The sequence below is a fragment of the Prorops nasuta genome, unplaced genomic scaffold (assembly GCF_024137725.1).
Source record: "Prorops nasuta isolate Cenicafe-Biocafe unplaced genomic scaffold, Cenicafe_Pnas_1.2 PNAS00004, whole genome shotgun sequence".
Taxonomy (NCBI): Eukaryota; Metazoa; Arthropoda; class Insecta; order Hymenoptera; family Bethylidae; genus Prorops; species Prorops nasuta.
Window position 1 is genome coordinate 2,789,454 of NW_027116801.1, and position 20,520 is coordinate 2,809,973.

Sequence of the window (20,520 nt, forward strand, 5' to 3'; positions counted from 1 at the left end):
TTCGAAGAGGTTGAGGACGACGAGAAAACTGAAATTTGGTTGCGTGTCGAGTAGGAAGAACCAGCGAGGATCGCGGATCTAACGGGGGTGGGAACGATCCCTATTGGCCGTTATGCCAGGAGGGGGGCGGAACCAACCCTTCTCGTTCAGCACACAGCGCACACCCCTCGCTAAATCGCCTTCACCCCTCTATCTCCCTATCCTCCTTTCTTCACCCCTTTTTCTTACAACATAACCTCAATTTTCTCTCCCCTCCCCTTCTCTCTCCTCGGGAATAACGTCAAGGCCAAATTCGAGAATAAAATTGAAGTGTCTTGGATGAAAGAAAGAAAATCGACTAATATTGATATACAGAGTGCAACGTAATATTCAGGTAAGATACTTTTCGTTATGGATAATTCTGAGAGGGGATGAAGATCCGGGCGAGAGAGAGAGAGATAGATAGAAAAATAAAGTGAGATAAGGTTGGTAGCGTTGGATGAAGATGGGAAAAGCGGATGCAATCTTTTTAATTATGAAAACATGGCTTTGTGTTTCATTTTGTTTTGTTGTCGCGCCACTATTCTCTTCTCCTTGCAGTCCCTTCTCCTTTTTTTATATTATAACGACGAGCGGCGGCTGATAGGTCAGGGGCGGACGCGGGGGGAGCCGTGGGGTTGCGAGTCGGAGCTGGATAGGACTGGGAGAGGCGAGGGAGGGGGGAGGGGGTGGCGGGGTGAGATTGCTTTAGTAATGAATTACATGGCTCGGGGCTATGTGCCTCTGTCTGGCCAGCGAGCATCGGGATTCACCACTTTCCCACCCCGCCACCCTTTTTCTTCCCGCCTCCACCTACCCCCGCTCCTCACCCCTGCAATGATTCCAGATCGTTTGTTTCTGCCTAACGAATTTTCACCCTAAAAATCATCCCTTTCTGTTCTCCTAGACTTTTTTCTCATTGTCTTCCACTTGGCCAAATCTCCACCCCCCCCCCCATGTTCTTCTTCCTTACGCACCCCTACTCTTGGAACGTCTCTTGACCATCCGCACTCCCACACGAAGCAATTTGATACGAAATACGATAATATTTGTGGAAAGAGGGTTATGAAAGAGGGAGGGGGGGGGGGGGGTGGCAGGTGAAACTATTGGGCGTGGTTGGGAGAGATTAAAAGCAAGCAACACAATTGAGAGCTGCCACGGCGAATATTGCAGCGGGGTGGATTTCGGCAAGGGTGAATTAATAAGTAAGTTGGGGAAGCGAGGGGGTTGTATCGCGCGAGGGGGCGGTTCCTGGGCGGCAACATTGTATCCAATGAATGGCCGCTCTCATTTCATTATAAACCACCCCTCCAACAATACCAGTGGCCATTTCACCTCCACCCCCCCCTTCTTTAAGTCACTCTGACCCCGATTTTGAAAAAATCACCGATCGGAGGAAAAATTTGTTTGCACGAGAGACAAGGTGAGAGAGGGGATGCAATGGAGAGGACGAAAAAAGGTAGCTAAGCGAACTCTCAAAGACAAAAGGTGGAGGACGATCAACCGAGTCGAATAGAGTCGAGTGGAGTTGACGTCAGCCGAGCTTTGAAAGCTAATCTAGCGAGGCGGAAGTGCACTCTATTTACGCGTGTGTACCCCGTCCTCCAACCCCATCCCCGCTGCATCCCCGACACATTAAGGCTCCAAGCATGATTAATCCGATCGAAGAAAAGAAGAATTTTAATTCGCTCCGCTCGAGATCCGATCTATTTGAAGTGGCTTAGGAGCGCGAAGGGCAGTAGGGAGCATCTGCCGTACGGCTCCTCTCCTTTTCAGTCGGATCTTTTGCCGAGCCTTTGTAACTAGCCTCTGCCATGTGTTCCCGGTGATTTCGATCTTTCATCCCGCAAATACGACAGGGAAAACGTCATTAGGCGCAATGAACTCTCAGAGGCCGTTGCAAACGCGCAGTGGTAACGCTAATAAGTAGTACGTCTCGTTGTTTGGTCCGACATATTTTAGAAAAATTACCGAGCGGCAAAGAGGAGCTTTGAAGGGTTAGCAAGAGGTGGTGGTTCGTGGGCCGTGTATTATATTGGATTTCAGTCCTTTGGAGAAGCAGGAGGGATGGAGAGGGGGTGGGAAGTCGGTGCACATAAATGAATAGAGCCAGGAGCGTAATGGCGGTGGTGCACGGGGGTGGCAGGCTAAAAAAGCTTTGTGCTTGCACGGGTGAAGATTGGACGAGCCTCTGCGGGCCGCGTCGTCTGCGCATTAATCTCAGGTAAATACGGAATTAACCATGCTGCAAGTGCAAAATATCTAAATTCGCGCAAAAACATTTTTATGCGTTAAAAATGAAAAATTCTCTCTTCATCAGCTTTTCTAATTTATCCATTCCTCGTTAGACGAGTATGTACCAACGAAATAACACTCAAGCGAGACTGTATAATCGTGTATATACGTATACACAGAAAGCCTTACGACTAAATGACGTAAACTACATATTAGTTCTTACAGTAGTATATTGTACAATATTACACATTCTCACCTTAACGCTACTTTATTGATACGCGTTTAGCGAATAAAATTTATGCATATATCAATCTCGGAATCATCCATCTTTGCACTCCCCCGCACAATAACATACACATGCATGTATGCGAATACACAGCACACATAACCATCTACATGTTATTACACACGTTTTTCGTCTTTTCGCTCGAAAAGGTTTCGGCTGTGATTCATTGTTTACCGCAATCAGAGAGTAATTCTAACGGAGAAAAAGGGCTGTGATTTTTAGCTGTGGGTATTCGTTTCACAGCCAGGGCGGGGAATCATTGTTTTCCCCGGGCATGATTGACTCACAAGGAGAATGGGTATCGCGTAACGCCGAGAAAATAATATCTCCCAAGCCACGACTGTGTGCTGCACGGATTTTAATAAAAATCCGAGCCAAAAAATAGTAGGAGGAGGGTGAGGAAGAAGGGGAGGAGAAAAGGGTGGCGCGGGTGGACGATTGGATTAGCAAGGAGAGTTTGGTTCCTGCCGCTGGATTATTCGTGGATTCGTTGGGTGGAATTCCGAGGAGTCATTTGGTTATTTCGGAAATATTAATACGACCCCATCCCCCTCGCATCGTCTCGAGCGAGGTACGTCGAGTTAGGTGATGCTAAAAGGACAGGGGGAGGGGGTGGTAGGAAAGGAAACGCCGTCGAAACGAACATTGTGCGAGCACGCCGTAACGTAGCAATAACAGTGTTCCATTATACGCGGGTAGAGAGCGGGCTGCGCGGCGGCAGTGAGATTGCAAAACATGCCTAGATTAATGTTTTCTCATCCCCCAACTGGCGGTGCAGAGCCAGCGGAGCCAGAACCGCCGCCGCGCCGCGCCGCCGACGTACAACGGGCCCCATTCCCCTTCCCGACTGTGTCACGTGACAATGAAAAGTACGAATTACGTTTTGCCTCTCCCCCCTCCTCCAGTCTTCCTAAAAACTTTCCTGCCAGCGTTAAGCTCATCTCCTGATTTATCCAACAACCATCCACCGCACGCGATACGCAATTTCATTTCATATTTCTCTCTCTCCCAACTTTTCGCTCGTCCCCCTTTGTCTTGGCTTATTTTATGTTGGCCAAATGGAAAGGGGGGGGGGGGGGGGTAAAACGTCGAGGCTGAAGACGCAATCAATGAATGGACTAGGCGGACAATCCCCGAGCAACAAAAGCCTGCCATTTTTCGGCCTTTCAGTCTCATTACCATAATAATGCGAGTGAAAGAGGATTCCACGAGCCAGTAGTCCTCCCCCCCCCCCTCCCCACTCACCGCAAAAACTTTTGCCTCTGGACCACCTAGCTGGTCCACCATCCACGCGCGGAGACTCCTCCGAAGCGATAAAACTGATCTCTCGCCGAAGCAACGTTCCTTCGAGCTTCCCCAGCGCAGGTGGTTGTTTCGCGTCTCATCAGGGGATAATCCTGGATTAAAGAGCCAATTTTTGTGGAAAGTGGAAACAAAACCGGAATTCAAGGAGCGTTCCAGTCGCAGCAATCGCGAGGGCTCGGTGGAAACCGGTGAGCGTGGCTCGCCATTACCCACTTTTCAATAGTTTCACGCAACTTTCACCCCGGAAGCTCCATAACTATGATGAGCTCTCTGACGCTGGCACGGCGAGGTGTTGGCGCGTTCACTTCCGGTCCGGCACCTCGGGCATTATCGCCGGGCGGTAAGAATAGCCGCATTAACCGCAATCCCCCGATACGCGCCGAGGAGCCACCAGTCACAATGCCGCCACTTCGCCGCCCACAAAAGCCCATAAATACGACAAAACAAAACTGCGTTTCCAAACTGCGACGTTTTACGCTTAATGAAAAGGAGACCGTCATCTCCCCCCCCTCCCCCTTCTTAAAAGACGCAATACGGAAGAACTGCTAATTCCCTCGTTGACCTGAAAAGAAGAAAAAATATATATTATTATTCAAGAACAATTTTCAACAACCCCTGAATTCGTCTTCTTGGTTAGCACTGGCTCCGTTGTTCGCAGTCTGGCAATCGACGGAATAGGGCGGAGAATCGGCCGTGTTAATTGATCAAGTGGATGATTGCCAGTATGGTGGAGGAATAATGGCGCGAGTCTCGGCTGAGCCTTAGCTTAATTAGTGGCATTTGTGAAGGAGAGAGTGGCTGACGTTACGCGCAGTTCAATCTCGCCTCACCTTGTCGAGAACACTGCGCGTTGAAGCAGGGCCGCTCAAACACGGAGTTTTCTACTTACGCTTTACCACTTGGCGGGAAAACGTCCGACCATCGGCTGACTTTCTCCACTGAGGAACAAGGCACGCTTTATCGCTTCCTCTCTTCGATGGACCGATCGATGCACGACGGACGCGATTCAAAGCGGGTGAAAGTTGAATGGACGCGTGGCAGTTTGGCCAAATACGTTTCGATGAAACAGCTGAAATCCAGCGAGTCTCTCGTAACGCGATGCACGTTAATTAGGAAGCTCCACCTCTCTCATCGCGATATTTGGCCGAATTCAGAAACTAATTACTACGAGTTAGAAGCAACGAGGGTAGGAGGATTGGGGGTGGCGAGTAGAGTCCGAAATTATTTCGTTAATTCGAGGAAAGTTTAGCCGCAATTTGCGTTTTGGGGCGGGAATTGCGGCCCTGGCCTGGAAGCCAGTAGGCTGCTGTTACTGTTACCAATGCTGTAGGTGGTGGTAGTAATGGTTGTGGTGGTGGTAGTGGTAGTGGTTTTAATTACCCCTTCCATTACGGCCAAACCAACCCCGTTAGTGGATTCATTTAGTCACATTACCAACCCCTCTGCTCTTCATCCACCCTTCTCCAGCTCCCCTTTCCACGTCTCTACAAAGTACCCGCGTCCTGCCCCCTCCCTCTCTCTCTCTCTCTCTCTCTCTCTCTTTGTAGCTTTCATGCCTCTTCTACGGCGAATCATTCATTATTAACCGCCGGATGGAGGCAAATTAACATGAGAAATTGTCAATTAATTGTTTCTGGCAAACGAAAGTCGGTCGGAAATTTCTTAAAGTGCGAGAAAGAAAGAGGGGTGGTTATAGGGGGTTGTAGGAAAAGCAGAGGAGTAATAGAAGGCTTGGCGCGCAAAAAGGTCCATTGGGTGAATTTTCTCGATCGATAAAGCCGATCGTTGGAGCACCGGCTACTTTGGAAATTCAATCCACGGGAGATGAGAAGTTGTTGAGGGGGAGGTGGAGGGGCTGGAGAAAGACTTAAATGGAGACCGCGGGAAGATGCAGAAGGACGCTGAAAGGGCAAAGGCAACGGTGGTTTCCTCCAGTTTGCCTGTGTTGCTTCTCATAGAAAATGCGGTTTTCGATTTACGTCTTCGGCCAACTTCCGTTGCTCAGTTCAGATGCGTTTAATTACCGGTGAAATATCGTTAATTAGGCCCACCCCCTTCTTCTCTACTTGGCTCCCAGCGGCTCTTTCCTCGGTTTTGCCACTCGATATTCAAAGGAGAGCAAAGTTCCGCTGGAAAAGCCAACTTCCTCGATCCTCCCTCGAAAAACAACCCTCGTACAGTATATACTGCGCTTGCTTACTCCTACACACGCCTCTCCCCCTCTTCCAGAATCGATAAAAATTGAAAGAGCGAGAAATAACTTGTTCCGAAGATCAAAAGCGAAACAAGTTAATTTCTGCGAGCGTGGAAAATATCGATCGATTGATTTTCCAGCTGGCGGGAAGAGGGGGTGGGGTTGGAGTGGCGCAATTAATCGAGTCCCCGAGGAGGACGAGGGTGTACTTTGGCCACAGCTGCACTCGCGTCGCGTTAATGAATTCGTTTTGCCTCGTTCACCCCCTCCCCTCCCCCTCTCCGAAAATCCGTTGCATCAAGTCCGAAACTGTCTGCTCCGGTTTCCATCCGCTCCCATCCAAAACCAAGACTCCTTTGCCGACCTCCAATCGACTCAAATCTCTCCAGCCACCCCCGTAGCAGAGCCAGGCTGGATTCCGTCGAAATTCGATGAATTTCTCTTCACGATTATTGCGAAAAATTGACGGACGGGACCAGCGAGTCGATCGATATTAGGAAACGGCAAAACTGAGCCGGCGGGGGTGTTTTGAATGTGAAAAAATAGAATGAAGAGGGAGGGGCGATTGATGGCAGAGGGTAGTAATGAATCCAGTTTGTCGATGCGACCGACGTTCACTGCTTTTTTCGGCGTTTTTCACTGCTGCACGCAGCTTGATCGGGCTGACAGAGAGAGAGAGAGAGAGAGAGAGAGAGAGAGAGAGAGAGAGGAGGGGTGCAGAACGTCAGCTCTAATTAATCAGCTAGGCAAAACGCGCGAGTCGTTCTGTCGAGGATTTCTCTCTTTGTGTGTGTGCAGTACACGGACGAGCGTGCATAGCTTGACCGTCGACTAAAGCGATGCTCTCGATACACCAAGCCAAACCTCCATTTTATCCACCATTTTCAACCACCCTAATTGCCCATCTCTCTTCCTCTCTCTCTCAAATCCCATTTTCGCGTTTTCCCTATCCTTCGCAGCCCCAAATTCAATCCGACCCTATCTCCGAGTACAGCGATAAAAATCCTCGGAGAAGAGGCCGAGATATAGGATAATAAAGTGGATATACTATATATACACAGCATGATGGTGAAAAGGGGTTGAAAAACTTGTATTAGGACGGGACACGTACGCCACGCGAGACCACGTTACGTCACGTTGCGTGACGCGATAGCCACGTGGCGCCCGGTGAACCTACCCTATTGTTCCCCGCACTGATTCAAGTTTGGCTTATCGAGTTGATTGAGCTCAAACCCTAACAAAATCAGCGTTTACAGGTTGAAAGATCGTCGCGTTGGACGAATCGCATCGATCTGCCTGTAAAGATCACCTTTCATTGCTTATATACAAACGCTATAGCATATATGTCTGTATATATAGACGTTTGAAGCAAGGGGATGAATGGCGAACCGAAGAAAAGGGGTCTAATTGGTGGTTGATTTTAGTAATCTCTTTACAAGTGCACGTTCCGTGCCCTGCTGGGCGACGAAGCATACGATTCGTACGAGATTAGTTTTCATCGAGGGGATATTTTAATGGGACTGGTCCCGAAGTCACTGGATTGTTCGTCCGAAATGGGGAGAGGTCCAAAGCACCATCCCCCCCCCCCCCGAGGGGGGACAGCACTATTAGACTCGTTTACTATCTTTCATACGCGACTTGCCATCACAGTTATCGAATCCCAACAGCCTCCTACCCCTAAACTTATTCATACCCATTAGAAAAGTAGAAACTCCGAATTCATTAGTTTGCCGATAATGAAAAGTGGTCGCGGGAGGGGTTAGGGGCCACGCGAATCACTCGACGAGGAACAAGGATAAGGGTATCGAGAAGATGGAGCGGGGAAGCAGTGGACCAGGCGCAATCATTATTTCCATCTCAATTAATATTTTAATCAAGCCTCTGTATAGCGCGTTGTACCATTTACGGGCCCCTGAACATTTCTCCTTCTGACCTGTGCTAGTCGACCAATACAATGCTCCCGGATACACACGCTTCTCGCCGATTATACACCCATCTCTCGCAAACCGTTTCAAAGGACGTAGAAAAAATCATCGGAATCTAACCATTATTACGGGGCGAGTCTTTGTTAATGGGAGAGCAGCGAGGAAAGCTATAAGGGAGAGGGGGGGGGGCGGGAGGAACAGCAACGGATGGAAAATGAGGAAAGAAACAAGTTGGTCGACCGAGGGAAATGATTTGCGGAAGAGCAGAGGAGAGAAGTTGGTGGATGTATAGGTGGCTACTGGCGGAAAACAATAAGCACCTAAGGAACAATGTGCTCCATTGTGGTCGCTGGTAGTTCCGTCCGGTCCAGCAAATCCAACGGCCCTACGAGTTGCGAGAATCGCGCCTGCGAAACAACCGAAAAACCAAACGAACGTAAGAGGAGATGAAGAAGAAGAAAGCCAGCCGCGTGCATGAGACAACCGAAGCGAGCAACGATTGAAAAGGAAGGGAAAAACTAGCGAAATACCTGCCAAGGAGCGATATTTATCCGAGCGTTTCTATTCCCGCCAAAAATTCCCCCCCCCCCCCATTCCCCCCACTCCCTTTCCCTTCGAACTGCACCGACCTAACCTCTCCCCCCCTCGCACCAAATCATATGCCGGACAATAGCCATTGTTTGAGAGAACGGTCAAGATTTTCGCAAACGATCCACCGATCTTCCCTATCAGCCATGATAATGTTTCTTCTTTTTCTCTTCGTCCTTTTGTCTATCCCTCGGTTTGTTAAAGAATTAACAGTAAAAGCGAATTTCCACAGAGCGACTCGCCATAATTTCTGGTAGAAAAACAGGCCACGTTTACAGGACAAAATTGGATGGATATGCAGTGATGAACAACAATACACGCGACTCGAAACACCGGTTAGATATCGTTCGTGTTTGGTTGGTTTGGTTCGTTGTGCCAGATATCTCCGCAATTCTGTAAACAAACGAAAGCCTCGGCCTTTTTCTCCGTACTCTGCCCGTGCTCGCGGAAAGATGCACGCTGAGGTGGGGATGGTTTGGCTCCCCCCCCCCCCCCTCACCTCTACACCGTCCGTACGATTCACCAACACAAAAACACAGACTAAGGAAAATGCCGTTTGTTTGCCAATACACTACAGCAATGGTAAGCTTTTCACGTGAGCCTGTAATGAGCAAACGCGACTCCCGCATTGGTTACACCTATTGTTCTTTCTCTAGCTGATCTCTCGCCATCTTTAACTTTGTCAAAATTGCTTCCCTATTTTGATTTACCTCACATTGCAGAATTACATTTCTCCTCTCATTCGCTCTCTCCGCGTCTCTTCTTGTGTAGAAATTTAGATAATTTTATACGCATCGCGCGCCCTCTGGAAGAAGCTCAGTGGTGGGGGTAAAAGTCTACTGGATTGGACAGTGCAATGTGAGAAGTACGAGCAAACGAGTTGGTCGATTGGGTCTGAGACAGTGAGAGATGATGAGATACCCGAGACGGCAAGTATAATCATAATTTTGACATACATGGAGTTATTCTGATATAACATACGTGCATATATAATAAGCTCTAGGCGACGTTCACATCAGAGACATAGCGATACGAGTGAGTAGCTGTATTATACAAACGGGGAATACCCAACCCAGCCTAACCTATCCAAGCCAGTCAGTCTCAGTCCGGGACCCGACCGCACGTTGGCATCAAACCAACCACCTACGCCCCCTTCTGCTATCTCCCCCTCCCCCCTACATCCCTCTTATTCACTTTCCTCCGATCCACGGCTATTCCATAAAACCCCTTCGATCCGCCAATAATTAATTGAATCCGGTCGAGATACGATTAGCTAAATCAGGATGAGAATTAGGCATTTTTTTGCTTATCAGACCGTTACTCACGGTCGAACGGCACTGATACGACAAAGAATTGATATGCTCTCCTTTGGAGGTGCTTTCCGTAGAAGCCCACCCCCTCCACCTCTCTCCATCTTCGACTAGAACCTCCAAGCTCCAACTGGAGCTCGCTTATGCCTCGACAATGGAGAGCGGCGCACATCTGTAGCTAGGACGAAACAATGAACTGAGAGAGCTGTATGCGATTGTGGACTGGCAGATAGCATTGTATAATATACTCTGTTGTTCCACCCCTTCGGCTGTCGGGAGGGAGAGTGGGGGACTTCCCTCCCCTCCCACCTTCTATCCCTTAAATATGCACACCAGTACAACTCAAGCGCCCACCGACAGCCGACACCGACGAGATGAGAGCTTACCGATATTCCCGCTCCTTTTCTCCCCGAGCGCAATATGGATCCTCCGGAAGCTTTGTCGAAAATTAGCCGTGACGATAATGGACGAGATCGCGGTTCCCCCTCGTCGTCTTATACCCATACCCGTTTCACCATTTTCTCCGATAAAGAATCGCGATGCTTATTATCCATTCGTCGTCATCCGTGCAAAATCTATCCGAAGACTCTTTGACGAAAGACTCCTCTTCCAATGAATTATATAGCATATGTATACGCTGTGATATAAAGATATATCATATATCTGTATGCCACACACATAGGTGACTCAGAGTATTTTTGTACGAAGAATTTTAATCAAGGCTCGATGAATATGTGTATACACGTCACTACAGGTATGTATATTTTTGCACGTGTATCGAAAACTCACGAACTTTAGCATAATTTACACGAAGGTTGAGAATGCAGCTTAAATGGCGGTGCGCACGCCTTTGAAGCTTCCTAGCAAGTTGTTGACAAAGCAGCAGGAATAATAAGCTAATCGTACGTGCGCTCCGCTGAAAAACGATGCTGAGGGACGCTTCTGAGCCTGTTGATGAAAGGGAAAACTTGATAGATGCTTCCCTCTCTCTCTCTTTTCCAACTGGAGAGAAAAAGGTAAACAAAAATAGTCTCTCCAACAACTGTCTTCTCTACTATCGCTGGAAAATATCACCCATGACGCTCGTGGTACACTTGTATCGATTACCATCGATACAAGTATATACTTGGAAGAAAAACATTCGAAAACTCATCGCGTTGTGTCGATTTTCGTGCTCTGGTTTCGTCGCGACAGTCGTAAGTAAACACTGTTTTTATCAACGAGTAAACATGTACATAGAGGGCGTCAGCAGCGCAGCCAATGACAAAGGAGTGACTTTTCTTTGATGGAAGCAAATAAAGAGACTCGTCCGGAGGAATTTCAAGGAATAAGGTGAGGAAAAAATTGAAATAAAAATAACAGTCCAATCTATTAAGTGATTCGAAGCGGCAAGGATCCCCTCGTTTTAAGAAAAGAGCACAAAAGGCAAGTCGAATAATAATAATCTTCCGTCGTTCGTACCGAGTTTTTCATCAGACAGCGGATAAAAAGTCAAGGAGAAATAATAATAAAAATCGATTAGGATGCTTCGCGAGAGCTTGTAATGGATTAGGAGGTAAAGTCCATGACTGGACTGAATAATGAATTGATGAGAAGCTTATTGTGTATGGAGATAGGTAGAGAAGGGGAGCTTATTACGAGCGAGAAGAGCCAGAAGAGGCGTGATAAAGCGAATCGAGTTTTGTTTAGGAAAGAAGAGCAATGGCTGGTGAGAAAGGACTGGGCTGAGGGGAAGGGTAGAGGAGAGAAGAAAAGAAGGTTCGGCGACGTTCTTGCAAGAAGGCTTTAGTGCAATTTTGCCAGAGATATCTCATCTCGTAATGGGGTTGAAGCTGCAACAAGCCAGCAGCAACGCAACGGCAGTAGCAACGGGGTGGTGTAGTAATCATATGATGACCGTGTGTGTGAGCGCGAGCTACCGGGGGGCAACTTTTTTTGTATAAAAACATATTTATCCGCATGCATGGAGCCCTCGTTGCGCTGCACAATATAGAATGAGAGTAAGAGAGGAGGCGGTGGAGAGGTGGGGGGGGGGGGGGGTAGAAAAAGAGAGCGAAATGCGAATGGGTAGTTGGAAGGAGAGGAAAGCTTGCGTTCATACTGTTAACTCCGCATTTCCATCTGTAGTGGAGGAAGGGAGTAGGTTGAAGCGGTCGAGAGGAAGATAGCATTGCCGGTAGACTCACTGTAGACCGTACAACTGTACAAAGTGAACTCATAATGTAATCTCTTAATGGGAGGACCAAGCGTGGATGTGTATACCACACACAGGTCCGTATCTTCCGCTGCAACCACTTTAACAACTTTTCTCCCTACCTAAAATTCTATGCGAGCTGAGATCAAACTTTTTACCCCAGAGAACATTTCTATTACTAAATGCATACAATAGAGGGCTATGAAATAATCTGCATACTTTTATTATTTTTCTTATGAATATATATGTAAAATTAACAGTCTAGAATTCTTGAATAATTGCTATCATGCAGTTGATTATTATACTGCTTAAGCCTGAAAGCAGAAAATTATATTTTTCTCTCATTTCAGATATTGGTTTATGATTGTGTCGATAAACCATTTTTCAGAAAATTGTAAATGATCCCCTATCACAGAGTAAAAATGTATTTTTCGTTGTTTGCGCATTTCTTGCAGTCCCAAACGGTTCTGTGGAAATTTTGAAATATCTCTCAGTTTTTTAAGTTATTACTTAAACTTAACTCTTAAATTATCTTACCTCTTTGTACAAAGCAGTTTTTTCCAAAGGTTCTACAACAGTGCTTTGACCAGGCTTGTAAAAGCCAAACCATTCTGTTTCTCTTGGAACAACAATTGTGTCATTCAGAAATTTGACCAGGACTAATTTTTTTAACTTCATCAAATTTTTCTTGTAAGACTGGTTAATAGACAATTCATTATTGATATCAGCCAAAAATATATTATGCTTATATTCTTCCAAATGATGTGGATCATGCCAATAGGAAGCTGGCACTATGTGTTCTTGAATGGCTCTTAGATTAGCTCCAAAAGTCAGAATTCTACGGACATAGTCACACATGGAATGTTCATGGTTAACACATTTTCCTGTTCCATAGATTCCCTGGTGCTGCCCACCCAATGAAATTAAATTAAGCATTTGTGGAACTGGACAGCGTTGTGCAATAGCTCTCCTAAAATTACAATATAATTAGTGTTTACAAAATCAAAACAAAAAAATATATACTTATTTTGTACTAACAAGAACTGTGATCCTTGCGAAAATCCAATTGCATTATATCCATATTTTAGAGAATCATCCAAGGCTAGTTGATTGCAGACCATATCAATTTGTTTATTGACATTATAAAAGTAGCTATTTTTCATATCTTCAATTTCATTATTTCCAATTCTGATGAATTTTGTATAGACACCAGGTAATTGTTGCTCAATTAGCTCCTTTATTCTTCCCATGCTAAATGAGAAGCAGCAACTGTCACCTATGAAAGTTAATGAAAACATTATTCAATAGCTCTTTTTAAATCAAAATTGTAATTAATTTATAGAGATCCTATAACTTACCTAAACCATGCCAGACCACAACTGGAATAGGCGAAGAATCATTTTTTAAACCATAACAATTGTTTATAAAAAGTAACAGTAAGAGCGATTTAACCCAAAACACTGTGCGATCCATCTTTGCCATGATGTAACCGATTCGAATTGAACAACACTGCTAGCTCGCGTAAACCCCACCGTTTGCCAAGAATGTTTAGTCACATTTTTCTCTTTGTTCATAACCAGATTAGGTTTTATTCATTTTATTCAAAAGCCGATGGCCGAGCTGATGCCTAACCTGTTTTGAACGTCAAAAAATTCATAGCTCCGCGCCTCTAGCGAAAATTCCTTGAAGTGGAAATAGAATTGTTACACAGCCGATAAAACAGAATGTTACTGATAGACTAAAAGTCCATATGCTATAAAGTAACAAAAGTATATTCATCAGAATGATTTTATGTAAAAAAAAAAAACATTAAATTAATATAGTGCATTTTTTTATTTAAAAATCTTTACAGAACATTGCATCTGTCAAAAGTCCAAATTACAAAAATATGTGTATGCATACGAAAGATGCATAAGATATTTATATATACTCTTAAATATTTACAATTAATTTCTTCTTTCTATCGATAATCATAGACCAATTTTACTATGAGTATCAAATAAGCAATCTATACAATTTATTATTAATTCATCATTTATAAAGCTTCAAGCATATGAAATCATTAGTATGAATTTTATTAGATAACAATATGACACAGTGAATAAAAAACTTTAATATCCTCTCTTCTTATAAATAAATTGCGAAATTATTTCGTACATTTTTCTGAAGCTTTTAGATTACCGACAGTAAGATTCATGTTATACCGACGGACGGAATCTGCAAGTAGCATCTTTAACTACGATAGATATATTTAGTTATCTCGGTGGCTGCAGATGGAAAACTAGATAACGATTTTGAAATCTTATTATGTGAAATGTGCTATGATAAAAATAAGTTAAAAATGTTAGAGCGGATTGAACACATGCGTGTTATTTGACAGAAAGAAGAATGGTAATCTCCTCTTATGAATAGTAATGTAAAGAAGGATTTCATTACAGCCACGTTTACATCGGTGGCTGTTTACGATAACTGGTCAAGTCAGCCATATTTATGTACATTGTCAGACTAGTGCACGTTTGCTAGAGTCTCAAATCGCACAATTTAAGATTGTCAGAATATTCGTATCTCTGGTGGACCGTCAGAGAAAGTTGTCAGTCTTTCGTTACATTCTTATTATTATGCAGGGGTAGTACCACGAAGAGCTTGGCTTGGTATTATTTACAAAAAAAAAAAAAAAAAACAGAAAAAATAAAAACAGCGGAAGAAGCAACGAAAAGAAAAAAAGAAATTAGGAAAGGAATAAAAATGATATGTGGTATGACTCCTGCATCGTTTGAAAACTATCACGTAAAGGCTTCAGGAATATCGAAGGAGATTAAGTTGACGCCTAAAAGTGGTCGTTTAATGTCAGTTGGCACTCGAGGCATCAGCTTAATAAAAAGACGAGTCTTTAGGCAATTGAAGACCGGAAGAGGTCTCAGGTCGGCTGAATCGATTCGGAAGAGCATCATCGAGCCAATCATCGACAATAGCTTGTCATTGGAGAATTGGAACGGAAAACGGAAATAAATTAGAATCGGTGGAGGCTGCCCGGATTGCACCTGGGAAGCGTGTGTCTCTGGGCTCTGTAGGCAACCTCGAAGAATTCCTTGTTAAGATCATTAAGTCTCTTTTCCAGTCTCAGATGATTCAGAAACTTGTCCTTCTTCGATCTACTGAAGTGACCTCTACCCACGGTCAGTCTGAAGGCGGCTTCTTCGGCTGCCGACATCCCGCACTCCCTCCTCGCCTCGACATCCTCCGGCTTCTCCATTCTCAGCTCCGATTCGGAGTCAGAGTCTGAAAGAGAAAAGAAACGAGAGGTGAACGAGCTATCTTTCAAATAATTATAAAATCTAAAAAAGTTGAAAGATTTACATCCAACTTACCAGAAGCCGAATCAGAGGAGCATCCGGATGACGAGGTTACGTCCCAAAATCGCGCTGGTTGACCATGAGGAGGATGGGATACAGAGTTGAGCATTCTTGGCGCGTTTACAGCTACATTTGGATGGTTCTTCGTTCTCCCGTTGACAATCAGCGCTGCGTCGAAGCTGGACGGCCGATTCCGGTACCTTAACTGGCGTGCGCGTCGATTTCGGTTTTCCTGGTGTAGTGAGTTGTTGTTTTCCGAGCCACTCCCAATCGGCAAGCCAGCGGATCTACTACCACCGCTGCCCGTTATAACCGCATCCTTCGTGTTTTCCGTTACTTTCGGAGGCGGCGACAATTCACACGTTGCTTTTTCCACGCATCTGAAAAGCACAACGTGAAATGTTCATTATGTTAGGCTTTTAATACAGTCAAAACTATGAGTACTATAATAATGTGAAAAATGTGTGGGTAACCAGATTATACAACGTTACTGACCGATTTCCACAGCAGCGGTATACATATATCGCTGAACAATTATTCAGGCCGTGCACACCAACACAATGACAGTGAGATAAGAATGTATATTGGTGTATATGCATACTATCAGCGCAAACTATCGGTCAATTTTCGCAGTTTTTGAGTGTAATTTATTTATACGTATACAGTTATACATTGACACTTCGCTATAATTGTGTTGGTGTGCACGCGGTGTCTATATTAATGGACGCTCGCGCACGTGCCAACTGCCAACGCATAACTGCGCGTAATTGCGACAGAGGGCAGTCGATGCAGTCATAGTCGACATCACGTTTCACGCTTCTGATCGTAATCAACGCCAAACCGAATATTCCGAGTGTTTTAATATAAACTCACGACCATACACTCGACTAATTCCTAACCTTCTTTACCCTCCCCTATGCAATTAGTTTATCGCGAAGAAGCTTCTCTATCTTCTCTCTCCGGTGTTTCTCCATTAACCCAATTTTTATCTAATTAAATCTCATCTTTCTTATCGGTTCTCTATCGTTATTACACGAGCCGATCCAATCGATTTGTGTAATTAAGTGTCAGGATTATTTATAGCGTCGAGAAACGTTTCATCGAGACGAACGAAAGTCGTCGGCAATTAAAAGAATACCTTTCTGTCGTAGAGGTTAAGTTGGAATTTATCGTTTGGTGCACCCCATGCAAGAATTCGTCGGTCTTTCCAACGAATTACCGACCAGTTAAAATTCATTACTGAACTTAAGCTCTTGACACCGTTTAATCGCATTAAGCACAATTTTACTGCCATGTGAATGGAATTCCAGGCCCCCCTCCGTAACCAGCTTATTTAAACTAATAAACTAGATTAATTAAATTGAAACAGTTGATCAGCGGCAGAATATGCATGCACATATGGCCGTTTAATACGGGTAAATAATTTCGACCGCGTAACACGTTCCTCGGTGGGAATGATTAATCGATGTAGTTTTTCGCTAGGTGGGAAGGATGACTTTTATTTCGAGCAGTGCGAGGTCATTAATCCATCGACCTCGGGTATTCACGGATCACTGGGTTAAAGAGCCTTGCGATAATTTTAAAATAACCCAACTACACGGACCACTGTTAATTTGCACAATTATAGTGCACGATCAACGCGGACTTTCCTGTATTCTACTAGTCATTCCGTGAATCTTGCGGTTGGAAATGAAAACACTTTATAAGTTTTCATGCTATTTGCTGCAACTCGGTCAAAGTCGGCTATGGTTAAGACAATTAATCTTGAATATTCGCAAGTGTCTTGTTTCAGGAGCTAATATTAATATAACATTTCTTTCTAAATTAAATTAAATTTTTAATTTATCGTAATAAACGTTATTATTAACTCATGACGTAATAATATTAACCTATAAATAGTTGAAAATCTCAATACGCATTATTTGCATTTTTGGAAAAATTTCAAAATCGAATACCGTAAATTTTAAAGGATTTTACGAGAATCTTAAAATAATTTCTTGAAAATTTTAAGAGTAGAATGGGGGTGGGAAAAACAGTATATTGGAATGATTTCATTGTTACGTTGGCGCACGATTATTGGATTTCCGTTCTCATCGTCGTCTTTTATTATTAAACTAGCAATTATGTTCGTTGTGACTGTACTTTTTATTGTACACAAATCTATATAACTATATATAAACTTTTCAATAACGAGTGCAGAAAATCAGAGCCAAACGGACAAATCTCAGAAATGTTTTTTTTTAAGTAAATTGCTCGGAAGTCGACTGATAACAACACTATTTATATTTCAGCGTCCGTTATTGGAATCGTTGAAATTATTCTGCACGTGTTAGAAATGCAGTGGATAGCAATTACAGTTCGTCAAAAGGTGAATCTATTTCGAGACAAAGTGATTTGTTTGTTCGAGATGGAGTTTATATTACCATGGTGGAAGAAAGCGAGATGGCTAGCAAAAAAATAAAGAGCATCTTATTGGCAGAAGAAGACGTAAACAAACGGTTGGATGCCAGTGACCAAGTTCCTTTGGCCGAACGACACGTTCCACCTTTACAAGCAAAGTTTGCGTAAATCCAACGTGCTGGGATTGCAAAGTGAGCATTTTTTTTATGCAGCCAAGCAAAGCGGAGAAGCATCGAGAGACCGAGTGAAAGTTTCGCCAACGAGTCGCCTCTACCAATACTAATATACAATTCTTATACCGCGCCCATACTTGTTGCATCCTCTTCCTCCTCCTTATTCAAACTTGATTCAAACCCATTGAAATGCCTGCGTTCGATTCTAAATTACGTTTTTCTCAGAAATTTCTCCCTTGTTGTTTGCCAATTATTTCCAAATTCGGCCCCAATCCACTCTACGACGGTTGCATCACTCCCCCTCGTATTTGTTTTCGTCCAAATACTTGCATAAAGTTGTCGAAGGCGTCGATTACTTCGGTATCGATTGCCAATAGTGGCCTTTTATATTCTCAGGTGCGCGTATATACATATATCTGGTTTGTGTAATTCGTCGGAAGACGTATCAGTTCTTCTGTCTCCACTAACCGAGAATTTACGCCATTTTTAACGACCTAATAAAATTTATCGAATATATATATACTTTGTATATATTTATTCGTCGTTCGAGCTCTCCTTGAGATTTCTGTGTGTGTAAACAGTTCAGTAAAAAGAACGACGTGTCGAATTTTATTGAAGCTCTTAAATCGGGATTGCGGGTAGTAAACAAGTTTTTTGTACGACAAGCTGAATTCGAGATGGTTCAAAAAGAAGGGGTATTTGGTTTTGAAAGGAAACTGTTTCAGTGTGTTATAAAAGTTTATTTTGAAAGGCTTATCGTGCAGCTATGGGAAAAATACTCAAAATTGAGATGGTAAGATGGAAGAATAGAATAATTGAGAACCACTGAGTTATACAATCTATCGCGTGGTTGGTAAAGCAAGGTCCCTTCCAAAGAGGAATTTCGCGTGCGCTGAGCATTCACTCGGTGTACGCGTGAAACCAGCTATCGATCGTGCTTTAATATTTTCCATCGGTCTCAGGACAGATTTGGCGTAAAAGCGACAATTTTGTTCCGTCAAGAAACGCTCTATTTTATGATTAAGTGAAATGCGTTAAATTCGTGCTAGATTCACGCGCCAAATCAGCTGCTGATTGTTTTCCTTTATAATATTTTCCGATGATTCGTTAAAACATAATAAAAAGAAAAATAACTGTCTCCCTCTCTTGCTTAGAATGGAGAAACAGTAATCTCGGTGCGGCAATTAACGCATAATGACGGTAATAAGCGCAAGAAAGAAGCTTATTTATAAAAGAGTGCCTCTGGCGTTATTACGGAATTCCGGGAAAAGTCTGGTTTTCACTTTATTGACGCGCTCAATAATTCAGTATGGTGGAGTGCGAGGAATTTCTTATGGCGAAGTATTAGCGTAGGACGCGAACGGGGCGGTAGGTAGTTTAGTTTAGTTCAGGTTAGGTTAGTTTTACTTTGTATCCCTACCCGAATACTGTGTTGCTTGATTATTCGGGTGCTAAGATACGAATTCCTCCCATTTTCCCATTAATCTGTCACTAGCATCCCTAATTTGTGTCGAACTAACCTCTGAAATATTACCGATTCATATCTACGAATTAATACTTTTGAAATACCGGGATATTAGAGGTCTCGTCCATTCCCTCAGAAACTACCGTTCCAAAGAAAGAAGAATATGCAAAAGAGTTAATAGATATGGTTAGAAAAAGCACGAGACGGTTTAAAAATTAGGGTGAATCACTAGAATTTTATAGCCATGTGTGTAACATTATTCTGCGCTTCCGTTAAACTGATCGTTTGTCATTGGCGATGCGAACGAGGGAGAAAACGGTATGCCTAAAATAGACGAGGGTAATTTTTTTCGTGACTTACCCATAGTGTGGATCCAGAAGCCTCTGACAGTTCCAAACGATCTGGAGAGTGAGTGAGATAAGCGTAGATGAAACGATCCCCATGTTATCCTTCCGGGGACTCCCTTTCAGTTAGGCCTGTTGAAGCTGCTCCTAGCGCAGGAATTCTGGTCGATTCCAAAATAAGTTTTCCCCCGATAGCAAAGTCCCGTATTCCACTGGGCCTTTGACCTTTTTTCATTCCTTTCACTGATAAATCTGCAACTTTTCTCGAATAATTTACAACCGGCGCACAAACTTGAACACACGAAGCACTCGATTCAATATAGTAGATGTTCCTATGGCTGGAGAATGATCGTGGATTAAAATTGAAAAGTAGATAGGACGGTAGTTTCCTTTCTTGCGGTGAAACGACGAAGGGTGTAGGCGATTTGGCCAAAAGCTGGAGTTGGACACCTGGACGGTCGTGGCTGGGGCCACATGAGTCGAGTGTTGCCCGAGTACAGTCGTACTGGTTTATTAGCGGTTGGCGTTGGTGCGTTGAGTGCACGTGCACCCGTACGACCCGAGCAGCATGGAACGAGGCAGCCAGCCAATCAGCGACGAGTCAACGGAGAGAAAAAGAGAAACTGTAGAGGAGAGACGCTCTCGTGGAAGTGGAACGTGTGCGAGGCGAGTGAGACGAGTGAGTCGCTCGCAACGTGCTCTACTCGTATTTATACCTTTTCCTTCCTCT

The 20,520-nt window shown here is 44.1% G+C and overlaps 2 protein-coding genes across 2 annotated transcripts; both read right to left on the reverse strand.

Annotated features, from left to right (window-relative positions):
• Positions 1 to 12,262: 12,262 nt before the first annotated feature.
• LOC136772559 (palmitoyl-protein thioesterase 1-like) lies at positions 12,263 to 13,711 on the reverse strand. The gene is made up of 4 exons (XM_066725620.1): positions 13,414 to 13,711; positions 13,094 to 13,331; positions 12,593 to 13,025; positions 12,263 to 12,522 (listed from the first exon to the last, which is right to left on the reverse strand). Exons 1-4 carry the CDS (start codon positions 13,535 to 13,537, stop codon positions 12,397 to 12,399), a joined length of 921 nt encoding a protein of 306 aa, XP_066581717.1. The 5' UTR covers positions 13,538 to 13,711; the 3' UTR covers positions 12,263 to 12,396.
• Positions 13,712 to 13,888: 177 nt separating this feature from the next.
• On the reverse strand, positions 13,889 to 20,462 carry LOC136772564 (uncharacterized). The gene is made up of 3 exons (XM_066725628.1): positions 19,807 to 20,462; positions 15,424 to 15,788; positions 13,889 to 15,334 (listed from the first exon to the last, which is right to left on the reverse strand). Exons 1-3 carry the CDS (start codon positions 19,887 to 19,889, stop codon positions 15,066 to 15,068), a joined length of 717 nt encoding a protein of 238 aa, XP_066581725.1. The 5' UTR covers positions 19,890 to 20,462; the 3' UTR covers positions 13,889 to 15,065.
• Between the last annotated feature and the right edge of the window lie 58 nt (positions 20,463 to 20,520).

Excerpts from the sequence above, each read along its gene's own strand:
- LOC136772564 (XM_066725628.1), bottom strand. The coding sequence starts at position 19,889 with ATGGGGATCGTTTCATCTACGCTTATCTCACTCACTCTCCAGATCGTT. Across the intron at positions 15,789-19,806 it reads CTTCTGGATCCACACTATGG|ATGCGTGGAAAAAGCAACGT; the intron begins GTAAGTCACGAA and ends TGTGCTTTTCAG. Across the intron at positions 15,335-15,423 it reads CTCCTCTGATTCGGCTTCTG|ACTCTGACTCCGAATCGGAG; the intron begins GTAAGTTGGATG and ends TTTCTCTTTCAG.
- LOC136772559 (XM_066725620.1), bottom strand. The coding sequence starts at position 13,537 with ATGGCAAAGATGGATCGCACAGTGTTTTGGGTTAAATCGCTCTTACTG. Across the intron at positions 13,332-13,413 it reads TGTGGTCTGGCATGGTTTAG|GTGACAGTTGCTGCTTCTCA; the intron begins GTAAGTTATAGG and ends TAACTTTCATAG. Across the intron at positions 12,523-12,592 it reads AAACTGCTTTGTACAAAGAG|AACCGTTTGGGACTGCAAGA; the intron begins GTAAGATAATTT and ends AAATTTCCACAG.